This window comes from Marmota marmota, unplaced genomic scaffold, assembly GCF_001458135.2.
Source record: "Marmota marmota marmota unplaced genomic scaffold, marMar, whole genome shotgun sequence".
NCBI lineage: Eukaryota > Metazoa > Chordata > Mammalia > Rodentia > Sciuridae > Marmota > Marmota marmota.
Genome location: NW_026000005.1, coordinates 16,453,378 through 16,467,029, shown reverse-complemented (window position 1 = coordinate 16,467,029; position 13,652 = coordinate 16,453,378). Strand labels below are relative to the sequence as shown.

General features: G+C 36.0%; 1 protein-coding gene across 6 annotated transcripts in view; it reads right to left on the bottom strand.

Moving 5' to 3' along the window:
- Ccdc150 (coiled-coil domain containing 150) overlaps nucleotides 1–13,652 on the bottom strand; it is a 107,000-nt gene that overhangs the window by 89,514 nt on the left and 3,834 nt on the right. For 4 of the 6 annotated variants that reach the window (XM_015481179.2, XM_048808221.1, XM_048808224.1 and 1 more), the window contains exons 2-5: nucleotides 11,803–11,966; nucleotides 7,553–7,773; nucleotides 7,257–7,435; nucleotides 5,237–5,305 (exon numbers count right to left, since the gene is read on the bottom strand). In XM_015481179.2, the coding sequence (XP_015336665.2) occupies nucleotides 5,237–5,305; nucleotides 7,257–7,435; nucleotides 7,553–7,773; nucleotides 11,803–11,966 (633 nt within the window). Of the gene's footprint in view, nucleotides 1–5,236; nucleotides 5,306–7,256; nucleotides 7,436–7,552; nucleotides 7,774–11,802; nucleotides 11,967–13,219; nucleotides 13,252–13,652 lie in introns of all 6 variants that reach the window. The other 2 variants (XM_048808222.1, XM_048808223.1) reach the window with 2 other exon arrangements.

The window sequence follows — 13,652 nt, the reverse complement described above, 5'->3', positions numbered from 1 at the left end:
TTCAATAGACGAATGGATAAAAAAATGTGGCATTTATACACAATGGAGTATTACTCTGCATTAAAAAATGACAAAATCATAGAATTTGCAGGGAAATGGATGGCATTAGAGCAGATTATGCTAAGTGAAGCTAGCCAATCCCTAAAAAACAAATGCCAAATGTCTTCTTTGATATAAGGAGAGTAACTAACAACAGAGTAGGGACGAAGAGCATGAGAAGAAGTTTAACATTAAACAGGGATGAGAAGTGGGAGGGAAAGGGAGAGAGAAGGGAAATTGCATGGAAATGGAAGGAGACCCTCAGGGTTATACAAAAGTACATACAAGAGGAAGTGAGGGGAAAGGGAAAAATAATACAAGGGGGAGAAATGAATGACAGTAGAGGGGGTAGAGAGAGAAGAGGGGAGGGGAGGGGAGGGGAGGGGGGATAGTAGAGGATAGGAAAGGCAGCAGAATACAACAGACACTAGTATGGCAATATGTAAATCAATGGATGTGTAACTAATGTGATTCTGCAATCTGTATATGGGGTAAAAATTGGAGTTCATAACCCACTTGAATCAAAGTGTGAAATATGATATATCAAGAACTATGTAATGTTTTGAACAACCAACAATAAAAAATTTAAAAAAAAATACAAGAAGTCAACAAATATATGAAAAAATGTTCAACATCTCTAGCAATAGAGAAATGCAAATTAAAACTACACTGAAATTCCATCTTACTTCAGTCAGAATGGCAATTATCAAAAAGATAAGTAACAATAAATGTTGGCAAGAATGTGAGGGAAAAGGTATACACTATATTGCTGGTGGGACTGAAAATCGTTGCAACCACTAGGGAAAGCAGAATGGAGAGTCCTCTGGAAACTTGGAACGGAACCACCATTTGACTCAGTTATCCCACTCCTCAGCATATACCCAAATGATGTAAAATCAACATACTATAGTGACACAGCCACATCAGTGTTTATAACAGCTCAATTCACAATAGTTAAGCTATGGAATCAACCTAGGTGCACTTTAACAGATGAACCGATAAAGAAAATGTGGTACATATCCACAATGGAATATTACTCAGCCATAAAGAAGAATGAAATTCTGTCATTTGTTGGTAAATGGATAAACTGGAGACCATCATGCTAAGTAAAATAAGCTAATCCCCAAAAAATCAAAGGCTGAATATTCTCTCTGATATGTGGATGCTGACTCACAATAGGTAGGGGCACAGGAATGGGATGTTCACCAGACTAGACAATGTCACCCACATCCTGCGCGGGCGACAGAAGTAAGGCCACTCCGGGTGAATTGGGCTGGGAACGAAAAAACCACACAAACACGAAAATATCTTTTTCTCAATTGTGGTGGTCAGGAAGGCTCTGCAACCTCAAAGATCAGCTCCAACACTGGAAAGAGGGCAAGGAGAGCAAGAGAGGCAAGCAAAAGAGTGAGCACACCTGAACCCCTCCCGCCATTTATTGGGGAAAAGCTATTCATTGAATATTCCACCCAAATAAGGCAAGAGATTGGGTTTCAAAGGGTGGCGTCTTGCTTAGCAATGTCTTGTGGTCAGAAGGTTGACTGACATCTTGGAAAGCCACACCCACCTCAGGTGCTGTGTGGGATCACAGGTAAAGGAGAAAAAAGGCACACATGCGACGCACAGCCCAATCAGGCAGCAACATCAGGCCAGTCCCCTCATACCACTCAAATGCACATAGCTCACACACAGAGCCCATGGATAGCTCGCAACAGGACAGGACAGAGTCAGGGGAAGGGAGGGGTATGGGAATGGGAAAGACAAGAGAATGAATCAGACATAACTTTCCTATGTTCATATATAAATACATGACCAGTGTAACTCCACATCATGTATAACCACAAAAAATTGGAAGCTATACTCCATGTATGTATGTCAAAATACATTCTATTGTCATATAACTAAAAAGAATTTTAAAAATTTTTAAAAAGACAAGTTGCAGATTGGCAGATAATACTTGCATAACAAATATTTCATGAAGAACCTGTACCTATTATCTGTTGCTATAACAAAACCCCTGAGGTTAAATAATGTATAAAGGAATGAGATTTATCTAGTTCATAGTTTTGGAGACTGAAAGTCCAAGATTGGATGGCCCCATATGTTCAACATCTGTGTGGGGCAGATGGCATCACAATAGAAGAAATGCTTTTAGAAAGATCACACAGCAAGAGAGAAAGCCAGAGAGATCTGGGGTCAGGCTCACTCTTTTGTATAACAATCTGACTCTCTGAGGAACTGTGAGATCTGCATTAATCTCTTCCAAGCGTGGTGTCCCCAGTGACCTAAACACCTTCCATAGATCCCACCTCTTAAAGTCCTGACTATCTCCTTATATCATGATACTGGAGATCAAGTTCCAACACATGCACCTTCAAAAATACACTCAAATTATATCCAAACCAAAGAATATTCAAAATATATAAAGAACTCTAAAAACTCCATATTAAAAAAACTTAGTTACAAAATGAAAAAAAGATCAGATACCAAAGAGGATATACAGGCAAATAAGCCTATGAAAAGGTCCTCAATGTTAAATATCATTAGGGAATTGCAAATTAAGACACAATACCAATACACACCTATTAAATGGCAAACAGTCCTGGCTGGTGGGTATCAATTATTTTGTGTGGGGGGATGGCAGTTTCTTAGAAAGCTAAACATAGGCTTACTATACAATCCAGCAGTTATACTCCTAGGTTATTTACTCATATGAGTTGAAATCATATGCCCACACAAAAACGTACACACACATATTTATAGTAGCTTTATTCATAATTTCCAATGATTGTTATCAACTAAGACATCTTTTAATAGACAAGTGCATGAACAAACTGTGGTACATACAATGCAGTATTTTTCAGGAATAAAAAGATATGAACTATCAAGCAATGAAAAGACATGAAGGAACTTTGAATGCATATGCTTAGTGGGAGAAAGGCAGTCCAAAAAGGGTACATACTGTATTACTCCAACTATAACAAAACTATAAATACTCTCTAAAAACAATGTTTGCCAGGGACTAGAGGGACAGGCAGAAGCTTTGAGTATGCAGACCACAGTGCCTCTTTAGAGCAGTGAAACTATTGTTTCTGACCCTGTAAGGTAGATAGATGGCATTATGTAGCACATTCATACATTGTTGGTGGGACTCTTTATTGTGTACCCACTCTGGAAAGCAGTATGGAGATTCTTCAAAAGAATAGGAATAGAACTAACATATGACCCATCTATACCACTCTTTGGTATTTATCCAAAAGAACTAAAATCATGCTGTAGTAATACAGCCACCTCAGCATATTATAGTAATAGCAGCACAACTCACAATAGCCAATTTATGAAACCAGCCTAGACCTGTCAACATATGACTGGATAAAGAAAATGTAGTATATATACAAAATGGAGTTTTATTCAGCCATAAAGAATAAAATTATAGTATTTGCCGGTAAATGGACAGAAGTGGAAACAACCATGATGAATGAAATAAGCCAGACTCAGAAATAAAGGATTGAATATTTTCTCTCATATGCAAAAACAGAGCAAAATAGGGGTGGGGGGAGATGGGGAATCCCATGAAAACAGAAGGGAGATCAGTGGAGCAGAGGAAAGGGATTGAGGGAAAGGGATGAGGGATGGGGAAGGGAGAAATGGTGGAATGAAATTGAATAAATAATGCTGTGTACATATATGAATATACCAAAGTGAATTTCACTTCATGTATATTTATAAAGAACTACTTAAAAAAAAAAACTATAAGTAAATGGAAGGAAAACCAGTAGAGTAGAAAAAGGAGGCCAGGGGAAATGGGGAAGGGAAAAAGTTAGGGAAAGGAGAAGTACTGGGAAATTAATTGGAGCAAATTAGTCCACACATGTATGATTATGTCAAAATGAATCTCAATATTATAAATAACTATAGTGCACTAATAAAAACATTAAAAAAGAGAACTGTATAGAACCATAAGTGAAGTCTAATATAAACTATGGACTTTAAATAGTGAATCAATACTGGTTTATCAAATGTCAAAAACATACCATTCTAATGCAATAATATTAATACAACCAGAGAAGTGAAAAATTGTGCTCCATTTGTGTACAATGAATCGAAGACCATTCTTCTGTCATGTATAACTGATTAGAATAAAAATAGATAATATTAATATAAGAAATTGGGAGTGGAGAGGAGTAAATGGGAACTCTGTTTTCTGCACAATTTTCTTTCTTTCTTTCTTTTTTTGCAGTAATGGGGATTGAACCCAGGGGTGCTCTCTACCAGGAGCTGAGATATGGTCTCACTAAGTTGCCCATGCTGGCCTTGTTGCTATTCCACCTGCCTCAGCTGGCTCTGCACAATTTTTCTATAAACTAAAAACTGCTCTAAACTATTAAAATATCTAAAAAAATAAAAAATATTTTTAACTATGAACAATCATGCTTTTATTATTAATTACTGGTAAATAAAGTTCTCTATGGAAGACAGTTTTAAAGATAGCAATATTTACCAACTGAAGAACAATTATCTATAATTTTTAAAAAAGTTTTGCATGAGAAATTTCCTAAAAAGTGTGTTTACTTCTCTGGTTTAAATAAAAGAATCTTTTAAATATAATTTGACCTTTTTAATTTGGACTAATACCTATTACTATTCTGTCAGGGATTACTGGGATTGTAAGGCCACTATATGATATACTGATTAGTAATTCTTCACTCTTCTGTTTTTAGCTGCAAATTTTTAGCCCTACAGTTTTTAGCAGTCACTCACGTGGTAATTCCCAGAACTTAAGCTGAAATTCAGGTTTCTAGATAAAATTAAATGACCTGTCTTATTAAAAAACTTTTTATGTTAAACACAATTTTGGATTAAAAGGCCTTTCTATGAAAGTGTCCACTTAATTGTTGTAGTATATGGGCAATAACATGAAAATGAGCAACCATATGTGGTAACTATTTCCTTCTTAGGTCAGAGGGCATTTATTTATCATGTCCAGTTTTATGGCAGTATTGAGACAAAAGGAAGTCTGTATTGCCAAGTAAAGGCAGACACTTTCACCTAAATTACATGGGGTGTATTTTTAGTATTCCTATTACATAGTCACATATTTTCTTCTTCAAAGGATTCTTTTCATTCTCTAAACTTTCTTGATTTCCCCTTTGCAATTCCAACGCCTCTGCCACCCTTCGGCATCTTTTTGTCTTACCTCCTGAATTTTAAGGTTCATTTTACGTTTTGTGGTCTTCAGTTCCTCTTCAATAATAGCTGCAGTATCCTAAAAAATAGGAAAAGAGGTTTTAAATAATCTAAAATGACAGGAATGATTTTCTCTATGGATTATCAGTTCAAATCAAGGCATTTTCCCAACATATTAAAAATAAAAACTATCTTTAATATGCTTATAAATATTCCTTATAAGTCTGAAGTAATTATTACATAAGATTTTATTACTTTGATTCACAGTGTCTATCATTTCACCTTTTAGATCATAAATAGTGATTAATCACACCCACCTTTCATGTAAAATTCAACAGAGGACAAGCTGGTAAATAATAGATATTTTTCTTATAGGGGAAATTTTCTAAGAATGATTTCGTCTAGCTTTAAATATTATTCATGCTTAGGAGTTGAGGATGAAAACCATAGCTTCCATTACTTATTCTCTTCTTTATTATTAATGATAGTGGCACCACAATCCTAGATGTAAAATCTCAGACTCATTTTTGTCTTCTTTCCTACCTTATATCTCTACCTAATACCATATTTTACAATATCTTTCTTCACAATGTATCTCTTACCTCTTTCCTTTCAAAATGTCACAACCCCCAGTCAGACTTAATTTTTCTCAAGCCAAATAATGCAATAGATTCCTAATTGGTTTTCCTGCCTCTGATCTCCTTTCTCCATAATCAATAATGTATAATACCCCCAAATTAGCTTTTCCTATTTTTCTTTGTGATTTCTTAAACCCTTCCCACAGGCTCAGCCCAACTATTGATTATTCTATATGTTGATGACATTATTCTTGATATTCTCTACAATGTGTTCCCTAGCTAATGCCCAACTTATTTCCCACAAATTCTCATCCCTGTCAGGCTAGTTTATATATTTCACCCTAACTGCACCTGGAAGAAAGATGTAGGTTGAAACATGGGCTTCAGGAAGAAGATGAGCATGTGGTAATCTTGGACAAGTGACTTCTCCCTGCGTCCCAATAGTCTTATTGTTAAAAATAGGAATAGTAATATCCTACTTCATAAGGCCTTGCAAAATAGTATCTTGAATATCTATTATACTGCTTGGTCCCTGGAAAGAAAACAATACTCTGAGTTTCTTTTCCCAGAAGACCCTACTCTTTGCTGTCTCTGTGTGTGTTCTTGGAAATGTTCTTATCCCTCCACTTTGCCTTCGCAAGGTTCAGCTTCAGTCCTAGCTCTTTCCTGAAGCCTACCTAATCTCGTTAGATAAGGGATTTCTCACTTCTCAAATACACTGAATACAAAGGCCTTACTCTGCAATATTCATTTATTGTCTTAGACTGTCTTCTAGCATTTCCTACATTTATTTTTCACTATTTATCATTATATGCCTTGTTCTCCCAACTAGCATACAAGCTCTTGAAGAGCACACACTACCTCATACCTCTGGATGCTGTCTATTGTACAGGGTAAGGACTCTATTTAAAAAAAAAAAAAAAATCAGGCTAGGGTGGAGCGCTTATTTTGGCTCAGTGGTTGAGTGCTTGCCTAGTACATGTGACGCACTGGGTTCAATCCCCAGCACCACATAAAAATAAATAAACAAAATAAACCTATTTAAAACAATGATACCATGTTTTTTTAAAAAACAAACAAACAAACAAACAAAAACCACTGACAGCACACAGTGATTTTAGTTATCAATGCACGTAAATGTCAAATGCTAAGAATCCTCACATCAACACAAACTATTTGTTTGGAATTGGGGATTGAAGCCAGGGGCACTTTATCATTGGGCTACATCTCCAGCCATTTTTATTTTTCATTGTGAGACAGTTTCTCACTGTTTCTGAGGCTGACCTCAAACTTGTGATCCTCCTGCCTCTGCCTCCAGAGTTGCTGAGATTACAGGAATGCACCGCCATGACTAGAAACAGCTACTACTTTTAAAATCAGTTTTATGGGTCTGCTATTTCCTCCAGCTAATATACAAGAGTAAGTTTATACTTCAGAACTCTGGACTCAAACCTTTGTCTCTGAGGCAACTTCCACAGGGGCAGTCAAACTCTGCACTTCATCTTGTGCCTTGTCCTCTTCCTCTCTTACATCTTTCAGTTGTTGGCGCAAGTTCATCACTTCAAGATGCAACAGCTTCAGGTCCTTAGAATGTTCCTCCTGAATTGTGTTCAATCGATCCTTGAGAAAAGCTACCAGGCAGCACAAGAGGGGCATCAACAGTAGAAAGAAGGTCAGCCAAGGAAAAGAATCATAAACACATCAAGTACCCAACAGGATCAAATTTCTGATGATTCTCTTCCATATACCTGTTTTCTGTGGATTCAAATCCTTTTCAGTTTGCATGCGAAAGATATTCATCTTCAAGGACTGAATGAGGCTTTCCAGATGGCACATTCGATTTACCAGAAACTCACAGTTCTTCCATAAAAAATCTGTTTTTCCTGAACAAATTACTTCATTCTTGATAGGACCAAAGAGTTTCTGGCTGGAAGGCTCTTCTAAACCCTTTGGAGGTTCCAAATGGCCTCTGGACAAAGATCCAATACAACAATATTATGCAACGTTATTTGTAGTATGTTAATCCCAACCATTGAGTCAATGTAATCTTCCTAATAAGTAGAGAGTGACATCAGCAACACAGCAGAATAGGAAGCTCTTAACTCTCCCTCCACCTATGAAGGCACTAAATAAACATCTATACACACATTAATTCCCTGTAACAGAAAGTCAGAAATGAGTTGAGAGATTCTTATAAATAAGTCTGAAAAAATATCCACATCAAATGAATAGGAAAAACTGAAGCACAGTTGGACACAAATGCCACCTGGGGAACTGCATGCTATAGTTAGGAAGGATTCCCCAACCCTAGCTTCTCCCTGATGGGACAGGATTTAGACTACACTTATAGCACTTTAACTCTAAGGCTCCCCATGGTGTGGCTCTTAATTCACCTAGCTCTAAGAGCAGCTGGGATTAAGTATATATATCTCTCCAGACCACAGAACAAAGTGGAGACATTATATGGGTGTGTGCACACTTCCAGGGATTATACACCTTCCAGGTATATATATATATATCTCCCTGGATCACAGAATGAAGTATAAGTTTTTATGGGCATGCACAAAATTCCACAGCTTAATCCCTCAGGATCAAAGCAAAGAAAGGGACTAAAACTTAAAAGCTCCCAGTTTCTCTGTGAAAGGAATGTGCTAGAATACTCTGCCACTCTGTACTCTGATTAAAGACTGAAGATAACACAAATAAATGGAAAGATATCCTGGATTCATGATTAGAAGAATTAATATTGTTAAAATATCTACACTATCCAAAGCAATCTACTTAGTCAATGAAATCCCTATTAAAATCCCAATGACATTTTTCACAGAAATAGAAAAAAAAAACCCTTGAATTCATATGGAACAACAAAAGATCTATATATATATATATAACTAAAGCAATCTTGAGAACAAAGCCGAAGACATCACACTATCTGATTTCAAACTACATAACAAAGTTGCAGGGTACTAGCATAAAAAGACACATCAAATAGGATGGCCCAGAAACAAACCCACACATTTATGGTACGTGGATTTTTGACAAAGGTACCCAGAATACACAATGGCAAAACAATAATCTTTTTGAAAAAAAAAAATGGACTAGGGAAACTAGCTTTCCACACACAGAAAAATGAAATTGGACCCTTGATTCACACCATGTGCAAAAAAATTTATTAAAGATTTCAATATAGACCTGAAACTAAAACTACTAGAAGAAAATACAGGGGAAATCTCTGGTTTTGGTCTTGGCAATGGTTTCTTGGATGTGATTCCCACAGCACAGGAAGCCAAAGCAGACAGACAGATGGGTTTGCATCAAACTAAAAAGCTTCTGCACAGCAAAGGAAGCAAAAACATGAAGAAACAGCCCACACTGGAAAAAACATTTGCAAATCATAATCTGGTAAGGGCCTAATATTCAAAATACATGAAGAACTCAAACAACTCACAAGAAAATAAATAATTTGGTTAAAAAATGGACAAAGAAAATGAATAGACATTTCTCCAAAGATGACATTCAAATGGCCAATAGGGATATGAAAAAGTACTCATCCTTACTTGTCATCAGGTAAATGCAAATTAAAACCAGTGAGATATCATCTCACACTTGTTAGAATGGCTATTATCAAAAAGATGAAAGAAAACTATATTGATGAAGATGTGGAGAAAACTGTCAAAATTGTTAGTGAAATCTATATATTTGTACATCAATTTTCTAAAACAGTTCCTCAAAAAAAACTAAAAATAGCATTAACATATGATTCAGCAATTCCACTTTGGGTATTTATCCAAAGGAATTGGAATCAGTATGTTGAAAAGCTATCTGAACTCCCAGGTTTGATGCAGCATTATTCACAATAGCCAAGATATGGAAACAACCTGAGAACCCATCAACAGATGAAGGGATAAAGAAAATATGAAACATACACAGTACAGAATATTATTCAGTCATTAAAAAAGGATGAAATTCTATCATTTGTGACGGAATGAATGAATCCTGAGGACATTATGCTAAGTGAAGTTAAGCTAGGTACAGAAGACCATATAATCTCACATCTTAAATTTTAAAAAGCCAACTCATAGCAGTGTTGAATAGTGATTATTAGTGGCTGGGGTTGGGGATACAGACAAGGAATAAGGAGATGTTAATCACAGGGTATAAAGTTTTAATCAGATAGGAGGAATAAGTTGTTTTTGCAATGCTTGGGATTGAATCCAAAGTTCATGCATGCTAGGCAAGTGCTCTATCACTGAACTAAATTTCTAGCCCCTAGGTCTAATTGTTTTTCTTTTTCCTTTTATTTTTTTTGTTGTTGAGGGATTAGAGGAACAAGTTCTAATAATCAATTGTACAGCATTGGTGACTATAGTTAATAATTATGTCTTTTCTTTATCAAAACGGATAAAAGAGGGCTGGGGTTGTGGCTCAGTGGTGAGCGCTTGCCCAGCATGTGTGAGGCCCTGGGTTCGATCCTCAGCACCACATAAAAATAAATAAAGATATTGTGTCCAACTACAACTAAAAAATAAATATTTAAAAAAAATAAACCAACAAAATGTATAATATTTTAAATTTTCTTACCACAAAGAAATGAGTAGATGAGGTGATAGATGTTAATTAGCTTGATTTAATCATCCCACAATGGATGTATGTATCATAACATCACAGTATACCCCATTTTTGTGAATGCTTATATTTTATATTGCCTCAACATCACTTTTAAGCTTAACTTTCTCATACCAGAAGCAGTGCCCAGTCACACTTGACAGTTTCCAATATTCTAACACACCTGAATGGCTCCAGCTGGTGGCCAGAGATAAAAATGCAGAGGTATCTCTTCTGCCAAATGGACTGAGCTCCCTGCTTTCTTTATGCTTCCTTTAAACAGACCATTCACGTATCTGCCCACAAACTTCTCAGTCACAAGATGACCTCCTGGAACTAGTGCCTGCTTGCTTTAAATCTACCAAATAAAAGATCCCTGCAGGAAGTGTGTTTGGATAACACCTGGCTCCTATAACCAAATGGGTCCACAGGCTCTTTCTTATTAGCTTCTCCAAACTCAAATACAGAGAAAACTATTGGTTAATGAGGATGAACATAATGTGGGATGAATAAAGATCACTTTTTAGTGCTGGTTTATTTTAATCTGGACTTTTTATAAACTTTTTTTGTTACATCAAAACAAGTGATACTTATTAGATAATTCTATAATGGTAAACTAAGAATTAAAGTTTATATTCTATATTGACATATATATATATGTTAATATAAACATAGTCACATTTTTAGAAAAATTTTAAACAAAGTCATAATAACATTCCTATTTTCTAACATACCTGACATTGTACCAAATGCTGTTATCTTTTAATGCTGAAGTTATTTATTCAATAGGTATTGTAATACCAACTATATTAATTTTATCTTAATGAGAGAAACTCAGGTGTTTTTTTTTTTAAAGAAATCATACCAACACATTCAATACTGTCTGTGTAAGCACACAGATTTCTTAGACTGTTGATAATTCAACTTTAAAGTCAACAACTTCTTCAGTACTAGGAGAAAAACAATTCAGTTCTTTTGTGAGTACCTAATTCTAAATTATGAAATATTTAAAACCTCTGAAAAAAATGAAGACTAAATTAATGGCATAAAGTAACATTTTATATTTTTTTCTTAACTGATTTTAAAATAAAAACTAAAAATGTTTTTAGTTACATGAAAAATTACATTTTATTTTTAATCATACATTGAAGGAGAAAGGATTATCAGTTTTCATACTTAACACATTTTAAATAACAGTACAGAGGAATGGTGACGGCTCTATCACAGAATAACAACTCTATCTTGCATATATTTTCTAATTAATATTCAAATAGTCATCTCTCAATTCTTTTATAAATATCTATTTCATTGACTATACCACAGTGACTCCCTATTACTAAGCAGTGAAGCAAAATTCATCATAAAACAGATCTAGTTCACTTTTTTTCATTACCTTTTTTCACCATAGTTCAACATAATTAAGTCATCCCTCAGAGAACTGGTCTGTTCTTCTACTATTCTCATCCTTTGCTGAAGGACTGTGAATGTTTCAGAAGCTGTAGAGTTGATGTGGGTTGGAGAGAGGATTGGCCTATGTATTGTAGTTTCCATATGCTCCTACGATTAAAGTCACAATGTTAGTGTGGCAGATTCTATTATTTTTCAAAATTGTATACATCCCTCCTATCAGAATATTAATCACTGTCCTGTTGAACTCAGGTGTAGCCATGTATTCTGCTTTGATTAAATGTGGGTAGAAGCTTTAAGAACCAGCTGCTGTTCATCATCTCTTTTCCAACATCCCAAATAGAGCCTGTTCCATATACCAGGGTCATGTTCCTACATAAGTGGAGTATAACCTAGATAGCAGAAAGAAAAGCTTTTAAACCCCTAGGGCTGGTTCTGCTGCCAAAAACAGTGCTGGAGTTGAAGCCATTGATTGTTTGGGTAGGGTGAAAAGGTGGGGGCAGGGGGATAACAAGGAAAAGACACCAAATGAGTTTCTCTCCATTTTATTTTCTGTCTCCTACTGTTCCAATACTGCTGACCTAGAAATAAACCAGACTTACGGTGGGGAGAAAAAGTAGGGAAAACAGGTTAAGGGGGCTTGTGAGACACAGTTGGCTCCTCTGTCCTCTTTCCAAAGGCAGTTGAAAAGTTTACCTGCTCAGCATACCCACTAAAGGTGGCACATTCATGTGATACATCCTGCCTGGCTTTAGACAGAAGTTTGTAAAAGGGCTTTGGGGATTCTTTAGTTTTTCTGGTTAAAAAAAAAAAAAAAAGGCCAGAAACAATGGCACCTGACCCTTCCTTTTCCTCCTATGATGCCCAGAGCTCTCCTTCAGATCTTCATGCAGTGCCTCACACTTAAATATAAACAAAGAGCCAGGGATCACCAGTAACTGAAAAACAAGGAAAAAGCCAGGGCGGCTCAGCTTAACCTGATATTTTTGGCAAAATCAGTAATCTCCAAACTCTGCTCATGTGAGGATAAATAAAATTATTTTTTGTTTTAGTCACTTCTAAAACATGGTAGTCTCAGGCAACAGTTGGTGGGAAAACAAATAAAAGGAAGAGGTCAAGAACAAACAGTGTGGGGTGAAAAAAGGCAATTTCTGTGAAACTTGTTAGGCCCAGGTAGCTGGTTCTTATATAAAGAACTGCCCATATTCAGAAGCCAAACATATAATACTAATACAAATATAGCAGAAGTCTACCTTTAGAAAAAGATATAGGAAATGGAATAGAAATTTTCTCCATATAGGATGCAGATTTTCACCTCAAATTTTTTAATGTAATAGTTGAAATGTCTAGTTTTGTTGATATTTCCCTGAGAAAGGTACTTATAATCTGCATAAAATACTTACATTTATTTATAATGAGTGTACACACATTCAGCCTTAAAAATAAAACAGAAAACAATTCAAATTCAGCTGTTTCATTTGCTTAAAAAAGAGTGTTTACGTGCTGGGGTAGGAATTTGGCACCCATCTAACCCTGTTCCAGAATAGAGCTTCTCAGGCTTCCAGAGAAGAAAACTACTCTAGAACAAAAAGGAAGAACCAACTTGACCCCCAGCCTCTGTGGGGAAGGTGGTTTAATTACAGGCCTGTAATTTCAGCAACTGGGGAGGCTAAGGCAGGAGGATCACAAGTTCAAGGCCAGCCTCAGTAACTCAGCAAGACCCTCAACAACTCAGCAAGATCCAGTCTCAAAATAAAAAATAAAGGGTTGGGGATAAAGCTCAGTTGTGAAGTACCACTGGATTTAGTTCCCAGTATAAAAAAAGGGCGGGGGGGG